The sequence below is a fragment of the Mirounga angustirostris genome, unplaced genomic scaffold, assembly GCF_029215605.1.
Source record: "Mirounga angustirostris isolate CCGP_5_RB_7025 unplaced genomic scaffold, mMirAng1.0.hap1 SCAF_12, whole genome shotgun sequence".
In the NCBI taxonomy this organism is placed as follows: domain Eukaryota; kingdom Metazoa; phylum Chordata; class Mammalia; order Carnivora; family Phocidae; genus Mirounga; species Mirounga angustirostris.
Genome location: NW_026991720.1, coordinates 11,690,680 through 11,707,396, shown reverse-complemented (window position 1 = coordinate 11,707,396; position 16,717 = coordinate 11,690,680). Strand labels below are relative to the sequence as shown.

Sequence of the window (16,717 nt, the reverse complement as noted above, 5' to 3'; positions counted from 1 at the left end):
TCTGTCTAACGCCTTCCGGTGCTCTCCCATCTCCCCCTTACCCTGGCCCCAGCAGTTCAATAAAGTCAAAAGTCCGGCCAAACCGGTCTCCGTAGAGTGCTTCCAATAGGCGAGCGAGGCAGGGTGGGAGGCGCCGGAGAGCGAGCCGTGATTTCCGCGGGAACCGACGACCAATCGGATTCCCGCGTAGGACGGAGCGGCTCCACGCTTCCCCCCGCCCCTTCCCTTTCCGCCAGGCGCGCTCTCTCACCCCATTGGACGGCACATCCAGCGCGAGGGCTCTGTGCCTGCGCGCGCACCGGCGACGGCAGGGGCGGGGGGCAGGCCTCGCGTAGGGGTGGCGCTAGGAGGAGTAGCGCGCAGGCGCGTCGTGCGCTGGCTGAGGGGGTAGGGATGCAGAGGGCGGGAGGGCTTTCGGTTTGTTTGGATTGTGGGCGGTGCGCGCACAGCCCGGGAAAAGCGGTAAATGGCGGCGCCGAGCGCGGACTCTCGGCCTGCCCTGCAGCGAAAGGCGCTAATGGCCGCTGACCGAGGGCGCAGGTGAGTGAGGGGGGGTCGCAGAGGTTCTTCGTGAGGCCCAGGGAGGGGAGCGCGGGTCATGGCCCTGGCGTCCCCAGCCCTCGGAGTCCCTGGAAGCAGCCGTGACCGCCCTTGCTGCCAAGGGTGGGAGGCCGGGGTGAGTCCCCGAGGGGCGCGCGAGCGGCGGCCTCCTGTCGGCCTTGTTCCTCGTGAGCCGACCGCCCCAGCCTGCTTTGTGCAACCCAAGGGGGCTCTGAACAGAAGGAGCTCTCGGTCCTGCCAGATCCCGGCCTCTCTTAAAGATTCTGCATCCTTTCTTTCCCCTTATTCTTTTATGAGGAACTTTACTCTGTCCCCTTAATAAAACGGACGAGACTTGCAAACCCCGAGATACTGCCTGATGGGCCTTTGACTTGGATTGGCTGTATCATGACACGTATTGCTTTGGGTGTAATGATCAGGTTTTCAAAGCAGTCGACACAGGCTTTGGGGTTTGAGTACTTTGAAAGGACAAGGTGGTTCCGAGACTCCGAGTGTGTCCCCGCCTCTGCCCCAGTTATATGATTTCATGGCAAGCATCACCCTGGGTAACATTTTAATGCCTCGTGGTCTGGATCCAGAAGGTCAATTTAGGACTTAGGAGCCAGAACCTGCAGAAAGACAGAATCAAGACTTAAGAATTCCCTTCGTGTCCTTTTCTCCTGTCCTTCCTCCCCTTCCAGCTGGTCCTGAAGTTCTAGGTGATCATGGTTACTTTGGGAAAAGTTCATACTTGAGATTTTCACCCTAAAGTGGAATACAGGAAGGAGCAGGTGTGGAGAATGGATAATGCTTCAGATGAAACCTAATGAGTTACTGACTGAAAATTTAAGTCTAGAACTTGAAAGAGTCAAGAACCAGGAGTGAATTAGTGAATCATGTGTATGGATGAGATTGAATAGGGAGAGGCTCTTTGAGGGGGCTGCCTAATGGAATGTCATCGTTTAAGGGCAGGTTAAAGATCTTGTAAAGGAACAGGAACATTGTAGGTGGAGAGAGGAACTGGAGAGAATAGTAGGGAAACCAAGGGAGGAGAAAGTTTTAAGGAGAAAACGCTACTGGTGAGTTAAGAGAAGAAACTTGAGTAAACCTGCCCCACCAGTGATATGTATCCAGCATTCAGCTGTGATGTCTTGCAGTTGGTCTAATAACATTTTTACCAGTTTCATATATGCCATCATTGTTACTGCTTTGGTGTTTTCTAAGGTGATTCTTAAATGGGTTTTTTTATTTCTCTAGTTGTATTGTAGCAGGTTTCCACTGAAAGTTTGGGGTCACAGGAGTATTTCTTTTTTTTTTTTTTTAAGATTTGTATTTATTTGGCAGAGAGGGACACAGCGAGAGAGGGAACACAAGCAGGGGAAGTGGGAGAGGGAGAAGCAGGCTTCCCGCCGAGCAGGGAGCCCGATGCGGGGCTCGATCCCAGGACTCTGGGATCATGACCTGAGCGGAAGGCAGACGCTTAACGACTGAGCCACCCAGGCGCCCCAACTGGAGTATTTCTAGAGAACAGAAACCTGAAGTTAAAATGGAGTTTCAAACATCACTGTCCCAAATCCCAAATTTAACCCTAGTTGGCTTCTTCAAGCCTTGGGAATGTTTTACAGCTTTCTTTGCCTCAGGATCCCACATGCCATCTTCTTGGGTCTCTCTCAGCAATTTCAGGACTCTGCCTTTCCCTCCTCTATAAACCTCTAACCTAGAGTTAAGCCAAGTACATCCTATAAATGCATGGTATTAAGATGCCCATTCCCCACCAACACACACAGATATTTTAACATCTTTGAAATCAGTATGTATTTTTAAATCTTTTTTTTTTTTTTTAAGATTTTATTTATTTGGCAGAGAGACACAGTGAGAGAGGGAGCACAAGCAGGGGGAGTGGGAGAGGGAGAAGCAGGCTTCCCGCTGAGTGGGGAGCCCGATGTGGGCTCAATCCCAGGACCCCGGGATCATGACATGAGCTGAAGGCAGACGCTTAATGACTGAGCCATCCAGGAGCCCCAATAGTTTTTAAGTTATAAACTGAAGCTGTTACCTCATCCCTTTCTCACTGCCATCAGGCCCTTATTGTTGTCATGTTTTTGGAAACTGACTAAGCAAGCTGGGGAGCTCTGCATTTATATAAACTAGGGACAGAGATGATATTTGCTGGAAATGGGATTTTTAAAATTCATAAACAGAAGCTGATCTCTTTGCAAACCAATAACAAAACCAAAAAATCCTTGAAATAAAGACATCCCTAATAAATTACCAAAACAATTTAGCCTTTATGCTTTAACTCTTTCAGGTGATCTCAAGTTATGTTGACTGTGTTTGTCATTTATCTACTCTTTCTGTCATACTTGCTACTTACTCAATTCTTAATTCCTACAGGATTCTGATTATTTCTAGTGTCATTTTGTCACAGGAACTAAAGTTTCAAAGACCACAGGTATAATTGATAGAAGTGGGCTAGAGAGTAATGTGTGTGTGTCGGCCTGTCTCAATTATTTCCTATTAAAGCCAGCCATTCGGTTGAGCTTTTGCCATTGTATCAAATTATTTTCTTCCTCACTCAGGATCATCTTAACTCATATTATTTTTAGCAGCCTAGATAAATAATGTGAAAGGTTTTCTGGAATATCTCTTAATTGAAATTGGTCTGTCAGACAGAGGAGTATTCCTTCTTTTGTGTCTATTATTTTTGTCAAGGTAGGTATTTCCTTCCCCTAGACAGGCTATTCATCTCCGAAGATGGTCTCAGTGGAACATACTCTATAAAAAATTATACATTATTTCCTTATGATTAGTGTGTTACTGCTTAATACTACTTTGATTTTAACCAGCTAGCTTAATATTGGTTATTGTAAGTCCCATTCTTTTTGTTCTTCCTATCCACACCTCTTCCACTCCACTCTTCTGTGCCAAATCTTGTACTTGACAGCTTTTCCCTCTGCCTTTTTTCTGTAGGATATTGGGAGTGTGTGGCATGCATCCTGACCATCAGGAAGCACTGAAAAAGAACCGAGTGGTGCTAGCCAAACAACTGTTGCTGAGTGAACTGTTAGAGCACCTCCTGGAGAAGGACATCATCACCTTGGAAATGAGAGAGCACATTCAGGTATTGGGAAGCAAAAGAGAAACGCCAAGTCAGTACTTTGGTCGTAGGGGTAGGAACAGAGCATGATGAAGTGTGGCAAGGATGTAGAACCTTACTAAGGAAATGAAAATGCCCTTCTACCCTAAAGCCCTTAACAGAAAAGATATATAATTTAAGAATAATAGGAAAGACTTCCCCCATACATATATTTTTCCTGTAAAAGGATTCTTGAGATTACTAGGAAGGTCATCTGGTGAAATAGAATTAGAGCTGAATAAGTAAATATGATTTCATGTTGTATTCTTTTATCTTAGGCCAAAGTGGGCAGTTTCAGCCAAAATGTGGAACTTCTCAACTTGCTGCCCAAGAGGGGTCCCCAGGCTTTTGATGCCTTCTGTGTGGCCCTGAGGGAGACCAAGCAGGGTCACCTGGAGGATCTGTTGCTCACAACCCTCTCTGGTCTTCAGCATGCACTCCCACCGGTATGGAGCCCTAGACATGTGTGTTGAGAAGGGTTAGTTTGGTGGGAAAGGAATTTTTGAGATAGGGTGGGGGAGACTAGATTATGGTTTTGTTCACACTGGACCATCTCCCTAAGGCCTGGCATGGCGGGTCCTGATTTCTTACAGTTGAGCTGTGACTACGACTTGAGTCTCCCCTTCCCGATGTGTGAGTCCTGTCCCCCTCGCAAGCAGCTCCGCCTGTCTCCAGGTGAGAATCAGTGGGATAACACATCCCACAGATTGACTTTTTCTTGACTGGTATCTGACTTTGCCCTAGCACGATACCTGTTTTCATTCATACTGGGAACAGTCTCCTTGGTGAATTTGTTAGGGACTAGCATGAGACTTTAGATGGGGTATTGGTTGGGCCTGCTTTCCCTCCGTCACAGATGATTTTTTTATGGCAGTTAGTCCTTAGAGCAACTGGTACAGGTAGGAGATTCCTCCACATGACTGGCCTGGCTCCTTAAAGCTGTTATGTTAGGATGAGAAGAGACTACATTATAGGCCACTAGCCTACTGATTGAGTAGCCTAGTGATCAGAACAAGGCTTTTATCAGATAACCCATTCAGTCATTCAGTGGGTTAAGCACTACTGTGTGTGGGCTAAGTGCAGAGGATCCAGTGGTGAGCAAAAGCAGACAGGGTCTCTGGCTTCATGGGTCTTCTAATATAGGGGAGTGAGCAAGACCATTAACTATTAAAACCCCAGTTCAACAGGGTGCCTTAGGTTATAATGAAGTACTGGGATTGACACATAGATTGTACACTAGTTTTTTGGCTCTCTATGCCGTAGATACTGTGGAACACTCCCTAGACAACGGAGATGGTCCTCCCTGCCTTCAGGTGAAGCCTTGCACTCCCGAGTTTTATCAAACGCACCACCAGCTGGTGAGTCCTACAGAATGCAAGAGGAAAAGTTGGGAAATGAGACACCCTTCCTGGGCACCTGAACTTAGTTTGCATATATATCTCCTCCTTGTTTTGTTGGTCAGAAAGTCAGTACTGATTGGTTATCTTCTCTGGGCATTTCTCTATATTGACTTGGTGGGGTGAACAAGAATATGATGGCTTTGTTTTCTTGCAATGTCTCGTTCAGTTGGGGAAACAGTTTCTGTCCATAAGAAGCTCTAATTGGCTCCCCCTCCCCGCCAGGCCTATCGGTTGCGGTCTCGGCCTCGTGGCTTGGCACTGGTGCTGAGCAATGTGCACTTCACTGGAGAGAAAGACCTGGAGTTTCGCTCTGGAGGGGATGTGGACCACAGCACTCTGGTCACCCTCTTCAAGCTCTTGGGCTACAAAGTCCATGTTCTACTTGACCAGACTGCACAGGTACATCTAATGTGTACAGTGAAGAGCTGGGCAACGCTGGAGCCAGGCACATCCTCTGCTCCTCTGCCCACTGGATAGGTTACTTTCTCCTCCTTACCTTTTTACTCATCCCGTTCTGTGTCTCACCTTGCAATCTAGTAAGAAAAAAAAAAAAAAAGAATTAGGACAAACCAGCTGCTTCAGTGTTAACTTCTCAGCGTCAGTGTGCTCTCCTTGAGTAATACCAGTCCCAGGTCGGGTTGTTATTCTTACATATTCAGAGACTTGATTCCCAGTCACTCAGGATGTGAGGAGACTGTGAGATTCACCCAGCCAATCAGGAAAGATATCTATAAGCCAAAGCGACCCAGGACATTTACTTCTTGATTTGATATTGTTGCTTACAAGTCTAGTTATTGTTCAAAAGATTACTTTGGCAGATGACATTCTTGCAAATGGAAGTTTGCTGGAACTGTCCGTGGCAGCTTAATGAGTTAACATGGGGAAATTCCTTCCTCTTGCCAGCTCTGTGACCACAAGAAAGATCTTAGGGGCGATTACTTCTAGACTAGATCCCTGCAAATCACAAGTATTTTCATTATCTATTATTCCCTGTTAACCCCAATTACTGAGCTATACTGCTGACTTAGTTACCTTTAGGTATTTCTGTTCTGAAATTGATAGTAGCCTATTGGCAAATAGATACTGATTCTTCTTTTTTTTTTTTTTTTCCATTTCCATTCCTTTCCTCTTTTTTTTTTAAGTTTTAATTTTAATTCCAGTTAGTTAACATACAGTGTTAAAAAACAGTTTCATGTATACAATATAGTAATTCAACACTTCCGTATATTACTCTGTGCTCATCATGAGAAGTGCACTCCTTAATCCCCATCACCTATTTCCCCCATCCCTTGGAATCATTTTGATTCCAGAGTAATAGCACTTTCTTAAACTTGCCTTTGGGAATGTCAGTGGTAAAATCAAAGTTTCTAGGAAATTCACTTTGATTTGTTAAGGTAGGGAATCTCTTTTGTCTTCAGCATTGTCTGTGGTCTTTATTTTTGTATCTTAGCTATCTTCTGTGAGAATGATTGTGTAAGAGCATGTGACTCTTGATCTTGGGGTTGTGAGTTCAAGCCCCACGCTGGATGGAGAGCTTACTTTAAAAATTAGTTAATTTTGAGCACTTTATAATGGTGGGGGACTATGTTTTCTATACTAAAAATTTTTTTAAATGTGAATCTGAAATTCACAGGACATCAGTTAGATGAGGAGTCTTGACATCAGCAAAAATGGAAGTACTTCTTCTATTCTGAAGGACCAAGCAGGAGTAGACAGTGTCTTCTACAGTAGTTAAGAGAAAGAAACATCCCCTGGGTAGATCTGGCCAGAAGGGTAAATGGACGGTGTGAGACTTGAGCTGGCCTTGAAAGAAGCCACTAAAGCACAGAGGAGTGGTGAAGGGGTCCTAGGCAGGGAGAATAGCCGAGAGAGGGGAAATGTGTGTGTGATGTGAGGGACATTAGGGTAAACCAGTTGCCTAGGGCAAAGGAGTGCCAGAAATAAGATTGGAGATAAAGGGATCAGAATGCCAAGGCCTTGAACTTCCTTGTTTTAGAAAACCATTAGTAATTTTTTTTTTTTTAACAGAAAGGTGATAAATTCACAGTGATGATTCAAAGCACCATCGAAAAGAATGAAGGAAGAGACCAGTGGCAGGGAATCCAGTTTGGAGTTGATATAATGCCAATACCAGATGTTGGGAGCCTGGACAGAATAGTAGACCAAGAGGGAAAGAACATTTGTAGAAAATAGCATAATGGCATGATTGTACTATTAGGTGGTTGAATGACTGCATATGGAAGAAGATTGAAAAATTAAGTAAGGAATTGAGGGTCTCAGAGAAGTCAGGGCCAAAAATGTAAATTTGGGCATTACCTGTGTAGGAGAAACACTTTAAGGGATGAGAGTATGGGATCTTTGAGAAGGAGAGTAGACTAACAAGAGCAAAAGGCATAGGACTGAACCTTGGGATAGAACCCTCCCTGTGTAGCCTTGTTCTCAGCTCTGGAGATTCAGAAATGTGAGGAGGATATTGCAAAGTCAGTTTCCATCAGTGGCCTATCAACTTCTCCGATACAGTTAAAACCAAGTAGTTACAATGGGTATGATAATTTGGTTCTTTGGGCATCTGCACAGAGTACTTTCTTCCTGGTCAGACTTCTCAAGAGACTCAACTCTTTAATCATGTGATTATTTGATGAGCAAAGAGAACCAAAAAAATTAAGATCTTTTCCCCCCCATTATACCTTTTGACTTTAGAAATAATTGCATTTAAAAATTTGAAGTAGTACAGTTTTAGATAATCCTCTTCACTTGACAGTGCTGGACAGTACACTGGTATTCTCACTGCTTATGTAGGTTTTCAGTTTTTCTCTTTGTCATTAAAGTCTTCTGTCACCGTGCCTCCCTCCTGAGGTTATTAGTTCTAGAATTACAATTTATCATATATTAGGAAATGGAGATACATTTTAAAGTGGCAAATTTCCTTTTACCATGTGGTATTGATTTTTAACTTGCATCTGGGACACAGACTGCCTTGAAAATGTAAGGATGCTCTATGGGTCATCCCTGGAAAATGCAGCTAGCCATAAAATTTTGCATATCATCTCAGAGGGTTTATAGTTTATTCCCTTGTGTCCCCCAACCTCCAGCCAAAAACCCAGGCAAGAGTTAAGAACCTTGCTATTTTTAGAAGTACTGTAATTTTATCAGAAATAAATCTAGAGATCCTATTTTAAGCTATGCTACTTTTGGAAAAATTTCCCCCAAATGAATAACCCCCAGTTATCAGTTAGTACTATTAAATTTGATTACTGAGTGTGTGTGTTCTTACTTTGGGCTTTGTTGTCCTCTATTTACTGACCTAAGAGTCTCACTTGAGTTCAAAATGCTCGTGAGTAGATGCCAAATATACATTTTTATTGCCTTCTTCCAGCAAAATTAACATCAACTACTCTGGATTAAAATTCTATTAAAGGGGCGCCTGGGTGGCTCAGTTGGTTAAGCGTCTGCCTTCAGCTCAGGTCATGATCCCAGGGCCTTCAGGCTTCCCCCCATGATCCCTCAGGTCCATCAACCTTCCTCCTCAGCAGGGAGTCTGCTTTTCCTCTACCTCTGCTCCTCTGCGTCCCCCCACCGCTCTCTCTCTCTCAAATAAATAAATAAAATCTTTAAAAAAATTCTATTATGGCCAACTCCAGAAGAACATTCATACTTCTGTATTTTGAGATTATATATTCTTGAACTAAGTGAGTTCTGGGTATCTTTTTATTACCTTAAGATATCCAATATTATGATTGGCTTCTCTTTGCCCAGAAAGTGTACATACTTTTCAGTAAAGCCAGTTTCTTCATTTCCAGTTCAGTTACAGACTTTCAAGTCTTCTATATAATTTTCTCAGTTATCTGCAAACAGAAGTATTCCAAACAAATAGACCAGTAGTTCTCAAATTTAGCATGTCAGAATCACCTGGAGGGCTTATTAAAACATAGTTTGCTGGGACCCAAAACTTTGCATTTCTTGCAAGTTTCTGGAACCGCTGCAATGTATTACACATGTGTGCTTTTTATTGGGAGCTGCCCCTGGTAACTGTTAAGTAAAGCTCTACTGTAACTGTCCTGCCTGGTTTGCTATCGTTACACTCATTAGAGTTCACTAAAATTCATAGTAAAATGAGCTTGTTTGTTTTCTTCTGGTCTCAAATAGGAGAGACCACTCAGACTTCTTGAGTTGTAGAAGAAGACATAGGTTTAATAGTTTGTATCAGATTATTTACTATTTTATATAACTTTCCATTGGATGGGCCAAATGCTTAAGGTAGAGTGATACTCGTCTATGGCAACCTGGTGCACCATAGAGAAGATTCTTAAGTTGGACTACAAGACTGGCCAGTAGTAGGTTTCTCTGAAAATATAACATTGCTACTCCTTGTTAGATATGCACGTTATCATAATGGCAGAACTTTGCAGTATGTGCCAGACATCGTTATAAATCCTTTCTCTATAGTATTTCATTTAATCTTTATGAAATTGGAGAAAATTTACTCCTAATTATTTTCTTACAAAATGAGTATTAGAGCTTTGAGGGGCCAAATAACTGGTTCCAATTTGTGAACCCAGGGGTCAAACCTAGGTCTGTCTGATCCTATAGCCCATGTATGTAACCATGGCCCTGTGCAGAATTCTCCAGACAGTGTGCTCTTCCGTGAATGGAGGATTTTATGCAGATATCATCATGTCTCTGGGAACTTAAAATCTCAGACCAAAAACAGCATGAAAGTACTATTATTCTCTATTATGATTCCAGTAGCGCTTTGTCAGAACGGTTTATTTGCTTATGGCTGGAAAGGTATTTTACTCATTCATAGCTCAGTTCGTGGTCCCCTTTGTGCCATTTATATGCTCTAAAAAAAAAGGATCGGGTTGATGATTGGGGAGTGGATAAAGTTAACTAGCTCATAAACGAGCTTTATTAGTAACTTGGTTTAGTCTAGGTGTTCTTAAGATAGTGAGTCTGGATTTTGTGAAATTATATTCAGAATTCTGTGTCTGAAGTCATGCATTTTTCTGATGAGTCTAGCTTTTTTGGCCTCTCCTGGGGTCTCTGACTTATCATTGACCACAGTAATATACAAAAAACATTTTTTCTTGTAATGGCTTAGGGTTTCAGACACCAAAGAAAGATTATGTTGTTGCAGACTGCAGTGAACAACACTAAAAGGTGTCTTTCCTCCAGGAAATGCAAGAGAAACTTCAGAATTTTGCCCAGTTACCTGCCCACCGTGTCACTGACTCCTGTATTGTGGCACTTCTCTCTCATGGTGTGGAGGGAGGCATCTATGGTGTGGATGGCCGACTGCTTCAGGTGTGTGTCGTCTTGCGGCTGACAGCTCTTCACGCTGGGCCACCTCCCTTTCTGCCCGCCTGTCTCTCTGGTAACGGCTGCTGTGGTACATGTAGGCCTCAGGAAGGCCTGCGGTCTACTTAACCTCCCTCCTCCTTTCTTTCTTTCTGGCAGCTTCAAGAGGTTTTTCGGCTCTTTGACAACGCCAGCTGCCCAAACCTTCAGAACAAGCCGAAAATGTTCTTCATCCAGGCCTGCCGTGGAGGTGAGTGCCCTGGCAGATCAGCACCTGGGTGGTGGCTCCTGGGCAGCCTCCCACCAGCTCTCACTTTCCTGTTTGCTCCTCTCAGGTGCTATTGGATCCCTTGGGCACCTCCTTCTGTTCACTGCTGCCACCGCCTCTCTTGCTCTGTAAGTGTCTCCCAATGCATGGGGTGTGCTGGGACTTGGGCAGCCCAAGGCTCTCAGGTTGGACAGCTCTCTGTGCACCACCACACCCTCTTCTCAGGACTCTTTACCAGTGCCTTTGCCTTCTCTCCGGAGAACTCTCCCTTCTTCTGTGCTATTAACTCTGGTGTGCTTGTTTTTGTTACTCATTACAGTTAAGGAGCTTCTGTCTGTCTCTCCTTTCTCTCTCTCCCTTCGTACCCTTCCTCTTTTCCTTTCTCCATCCCTCTTCCCCTCTTCTCTTTTCATCTGCTCTCTTCTCTGCTTCCTCCATGTACCGTGCAGGCCAGCAGTGCAGGAGCCTCAAGCCAGGCTTTGGCTCTTACTTGTCCTTGAGCTACTTCCATCCGTCTTCTTTCTCGAATGCAGTCTCTTACCTTCTAAGAGCCAGGATGCCAAGACCAGGCTCCGAAGATGTGCGGACATACTTCTTCTCCTAGAGGGAAACAGTAATAATTGAAAGCTCTAACCACTGACTAGTTATATCAAGTTAGAGAAGTTACTTGATGTCCCTCAACTTTAATTTCCTCCATATAAAATGTGGGTAGCGATCAGACGTACTTCATAGGTTGTTGTGATAATTGAATGGAATAATACATACGAAGGGCTTACTTAGCATAGTAGGCTCATAGTCAATCCACAGAAAAGGCCAGCCGTGACTGTTACAGCATGGTCAGTGCCCTCAAGGGGCTTATAGTTTGGTTTAAAGTCACTTTGTCCTAACATTCAAATAATTTCTTTTCCTCTCGTGTGTTCAACAAATGTAAATGGTTAACGTTGTTGATATCTTCCTAATATCACCAAAGGATATAATTTATTAAGGTCCTACAACAAGACTAGGATACTGTCACAAAAGGAAAAGAAAATGTGTGGTCTCTCAAACTGCTGCTATCTAAAAAAAGGGAAAAAGAAAAAAATATGTCTCTTGAAAGAGCCTACCAATTACTAGAAAGATAAAGCAAGTATACATGAAGTAGCTTGAGAATAATTCAGAGGCCTCAAAGCAAGGGGGAAATTAGATACAAGCATACATATGAAGGACTAAGTAGTAGGGAATAGGTTGTTCTAAGTTGGCTTAGTTTGAAGACATGTAGTAAGTATTTTAATGTGGTAAGGCTTAATTTGGACCCAGAAGGATAAAATCAACATAGGTATGGAGTAGTAAATATAGGGCATTTCAGAGGAAACAGGGATACAAGATGACAAACACACCAGGACTAAAAGGACAACCCCTGCCCTCCCCCAAAATGTTGTGCTGGGCCAGAAGTCTGCCCGGATCTAACTTAAAGACGTGGCATCTGTAGGTGTGTAGTAAGATAAGGCTGGCTGCGGGCAGTACATCCCATCCATCCAGCTAAACCTTTAGTCAAACTGAGATTTTGGACTTCAGCAGATAATAGTGTGGAGCTGTTGGTAGCTCAAAAAATTAATGTGATGGATTCTTTTCCAGGACGATTACCAGGCTGGGGAGCTGCAGTGAGGAAAGAGTATGTGAAGGCAGGAGCTTAGTGTTTATTCACCAGCTGGATGCCCAGGCCCAGGGCACTGCCTGATATTTGGTAGCACTTAATAAATATTGAACGAAGGGATGAAAATTATCTCCTCAAAAACTGTAGCAGTCATAACAGAAAACAGATGGGATATTGTATTATTGGAAGAAGCAATAACACTTACTGATTAATAGATCTGAGACATGAAGGCAAGAAAGAAGTTTCCTATTCCTTGAGAGACACATTTAGCTTGGCCTATTTCCTTCAGGAGGTATTACTGGCAAAATAAAATGAAATAAAGACATTTATGATCATTTTCTCTTCTGTATTCAGAGATATATATACAATATCAGATCTGGATAGGAGAAATTGCTCTTTTCTGGGGTAATCTGAATCTTCTCTCTTAAAATTAAATCCTTCCAGAGGTGACCTTTGAAGATTTGAGCTCACCTGTCCTCTCTTGTACTTAGTTAATATAACTGATGTCTGTAAAATTACTCTCCCTTCCCCAGTTGCCTGGAGTGTGAGCTCCATAAGGGCAGGAATCTTTACATCCCTAAGGCTTAATGTGAAATAGTGCCTGGCACATGGCAGTTGCTCAGTAACTTTTTTTGGGATTAGTGAATTTTGGTCATTTCCCCATAGTTCTTCAAGCTTCACTTGCCTTTTGGGCTCTCTCGAGTGTTGCATGGAGCAGGAATACTGTAAAAGACTTTGCTCTCTTATCTTTGGTTTGTTGGGCTGTGTGTCCTCCCTGTCTCTTTTTCCTACTGACCGCATCCCCACCCACCTCCAAAATAAAACTGCAACATCCAAATAAAGATATGTCTGGGCATAGATAAGGCCTGGGTCAGGAGGTTGGACATGTAGTCAGGGTATGTTGAAAACTGCTAAAATTGATTAATGGTGTTCTTTTTCAATCATATAGAAGAAAATAGTCAAATTATCCCAATTTTTAAGTTTTTCCTTTTACAAATTTCTCTTAAATCTTGGATGCCTGCCACAATTTGGCTTATGAAATTAATAAGGAGTAAGTAACTTAAAAATACCAGAGACTTAGAAACTGAACACATTTAGGGTTTTTTAAATTTTTTTATTGATATATAGATTTGAGGTCATTTTTATATAGCATGCGTGTAGTAATCATATTACCGATTTATTAACGTGGTTTTCTTATTTATATATAAAACTGAATTGTCAGTATTTTAATTGTGTATTGTCATAAAAAGCACTGACTTCCATGTCTATTGCTAATTGAACAAATAAATTATGGACGTGGGATTTTTAGTTCTGTTTACAAGGAGTGTTTGATTGGCACTTTCCATCTTGCACAGAGTGGATGAAGCTCAGACCTCATGTATGTGCAGATGCTTGAGCATGGCGCCGGGCCTCTGGGTGCTCCCCTGAGTAATGGCTGCGTGCTGGACAGCAATGGGAGTAATGATATTTTTTTTTTTTCCTTTAATTCGTCAGCCAGAGATTGGAGGCAGCAGCTGGAAATGGCTCTTCCCAGTCAAGGTGGCAGGGAATTCCGGCTTGCCTGTGGCAGGCCCAAGAGCCACGGGAGGAAATAACGTCTCTGTCCATTCTGTCTGCCTTTGCTACAGATGAAACGGACCGTGGGGTGGACCAGCAAGATGGAAAGAACCACACTGGATCCTCTGAGTGCGAGGAGAGCGACGCCAGCAGGGAGGAGTTGCTGAAGACCCGACTGCCCACACGCTCAGACATGATCTGTGGCTATGCCTGCCTCAGAGGTACTTGGGGCCCCCAGAGGGAAGCCCGACACCGCGCTCTCGGAGATGCGCACCTTCCCTCCCCCACCCCCCCCACCTCCAGGCTCTCTGAAGGGGGAGGGTACAGGGTGCCGTGGAAGTCGAGTTTGGGTCGTCCAGCCATGTGAGCTGTGCCGTGACCTTCACACTGTGGGGGACTCCGTCCTTGTTGCAGGCACTGCCGCCATGCGGAACACCAAACGGGGTTCCTGGTACATTGAGGCCCTCACCCAGGTGTTCTCTGAGAGGGCTTGTGACATGCACGTGGCTGACATGCTTGTGAAGGTCAGTCGCCTCCTTTGGGCTCCGTCTGCTTGGGTTCCACCCTCCGCCCTGCCCTTGTCTGTCGTCATCTCTCCAGCCTGCCTCTCACGCCCAGAGGCTCAGCCTGGGGACCGTGGGTTTCTGTCTTTGCAGGTGAACGCGCTCATCAAGGAGCGTGAGGGCTACGCCCCTGGCACGGAGTTCCACCGCTGCAAGGAGATGTCCGAGTACTGCAGTACCCTGTGCCGCCACCTCTACCTGTTCCCGGGCCACCCTCCCACGTGACGCCGTCCCCACAGCCCTGCCGCGTGGAGGCCTGATGGGGCCTCTCCTCTTCTGGCGCACGGTTTCTCTTCCCCCTCAGGGATTGGGAACCTTGGGGCTTGTGGAGCACGCCTGTCCTCTCCGCCTGGGCACGCCGGGCCACAGGCCAGTCCCTCCTGTGGCGGCTCCCTCCCTGCAGAGCTGGCTCTGGCCCGACCGGCTGCGACAGCAGAGCAGCCTGGCCGATGATGTTGCGAACACAGCGTCTTTATGGGGAGAGGGCATGCGGGTTTCCCGCTGCTTGTGTTCGCTCCCTGGCCCTAGGACTTTGGTAGACAGCACTTTGGTAATTGCTTCTATTACGTTAGCTAAGACGTTTCAGAGACCATCTCCTGTTTTTTTTTTTCTTTCATATTCCAACCCCATTTATCCCAGACTGAGAGTGTGGAAGGTGTCCTGATTCAACGTAGACGTTTTTCATTTTGCCTCAAAAGGGCCAACAGGACTGGTGATACGCTGCTGATGCGGGTGTGGTCGGGACCACAAGGCTACCCAGTGGAGGGCCGGGGTTCTCCGCTCCACAGTTGGCTCCTTTGGGCTCGAGGAATCCAGCCTCTCAGCAGGTTACAGCTTGGATACCTTATACCTGGAACTCGTTGATCTTTGCCCAGGAAGTTCCAGAGTTTTCTTAATCAGTTACTCTCTCGGTTTGTTTACTGAGATGAACCTCAGCAGAGAGTGTTAGCAGAGGCAGATAAGAGTGGTATGCTTCCTCATACTCTGTAACCTGCCACCTTATCTTTTGCTTCCTCTGAAATGTCCTTTTCTAAAAAAGCATCCTCGTAGTTATCTCCCTACTTCCTGTTTCTCCCCTTTCACCTTCATCTCATCCTGGTTACCGCTGCCACCAAATCTGTCTAAAACACTACTTAATTGGATCATTCGGCTGCTCACGGATATCATGTAGTAGCTTGTTCCTGCTTTCTGTTTCAGTATTAAATCCCCTTTTGATTTTATATGGCCTGTTTTCCCTTCTCCCGGGTCTCCATCTGAGGCTGTATCCCCTAGAAGCTTTCTGTATCTGTGCCATACATTGTGCTTTTCCTGTTCTTCAGGGACTTCTCTTGTTCTTCCATTCTTGCCCCCGCCAATCTAATCTCTATGTGACAGATTTTGGTTTAGGGTTTTTAAATATAAATCTGATCATGTCACTCCCCTGCTAAGATTTCTGTTACACCTGAAGTAATGTGCAAACTCCTAACCTACCTTCCCCTTGAACCTCATTAAAGGCTGATTTCCCTCTAAGTGATTGCCCTGGTGCCATCCTCAGTTTCTCAAACATTCTGAGCTCTTTCCTGCCCTGGACCATCGCAGATACTCTCCTAGGGTCTACTGAGCTCCATTCCTCACAACTTTCAGCTTAAATGCCACCTTGTGGAGGCCTTCCTAGGCCATTCTATCTCTAACTAATCTTCCATGTTTCTTTATTACTCTGTCCTGTTTGATTTCTTCATTGCACTTAGCATGATTTATAATCACGTATTTGCTTGCTTCATTTGTTCATTTCTGTTTCCCCTACTAGGGTGTAAGCTCCCTGAGGATAGAAACCTTGTCTCTTTGTCTCTTTGGTTCACCAATATATACCCAGTGCCTGGCACATGGTAGGTCTTCAGTAAATGTTTTTGGGTGAAGGAAGGAAGAAAGCAACCCTAGCTAGAATCCTACTTCTGGAGAAAATTTCCCTTAAACAATATACACAGTTTAGTATTTATACTCTAGGTTTTTCTGTGTGTTTTGTGTTATGCACTGATAACTACTAGCTCATGAAGACAGATGTCGTGTGTCAGACAATGTCTTCTGCATCTCCCATGGTCCCTGGCACGTGCTCAGCCTGTAGTAGTTGAGGTGCTCAATAATACTTGTTCTGTGAGCCGGGGTGGGGGTTGGAGACTTGGTGCTGAGTCCTGCCCTTGGGTCAATATCATATGGAAGTATTTAGGTGATAGAACGTTTCCATTTCCCACTGCCAGGATTTTATATTGCCTTCAGGTGCCAAATAAATGCTCATATTTATTGCTGATGTGCGCCTGACATCTCTTTTTCCACAGATAATTTTGT

General features: G+C 44.6%; 1 protein-coding gene across 4 annotated transcripts; it reads left to right on the top strand.

Annotated features, from left to right (window-relative positions):
* The first annotated feature begins 391 nt into the window (after positions 1-391).
* CASP2 (caspase 2) lies at positions 392-16,679 on the top strand. Of its 4 annotated transcripts, XM_045864134.3 has the most exons (11): positions 392-540; positions 3,511-3,661; positions 3,955-4,122; positions 4,270-4,351; positions 4,940-5,034; positions 5,299-5,475; positions 10,252-10,380; positions 10,534-10,624; positions 13,904-14,053; positions 14,247-14,356; positions 14,489-16,679. In XM_045864134.3, the coding sequence occupies exons 1-11, from the start codon at positions 467-469 to the stop codon at positions 14,618-14,620; spliced, it is 1,359 nt and encodes a 452-aa protein (XP_045720090.1). In that variant the 5' UTR covers positions 392-466; the 3' UTR covers positions 14,621-16,679. The 4 variants fall into 4 exon arrangements, with proteins under 4 accessions (XP_045720090.1, XP_064431906.1, XP_054361139.1 ...); XM_064575836.1 differs by lacking the exon at positions 5,299-5,475; XM_054505164.2 differs by lacking the exon at positions 14,247-14,356.
* Positions 16,680-16,717: the final 38 nt, after the last annotated feature.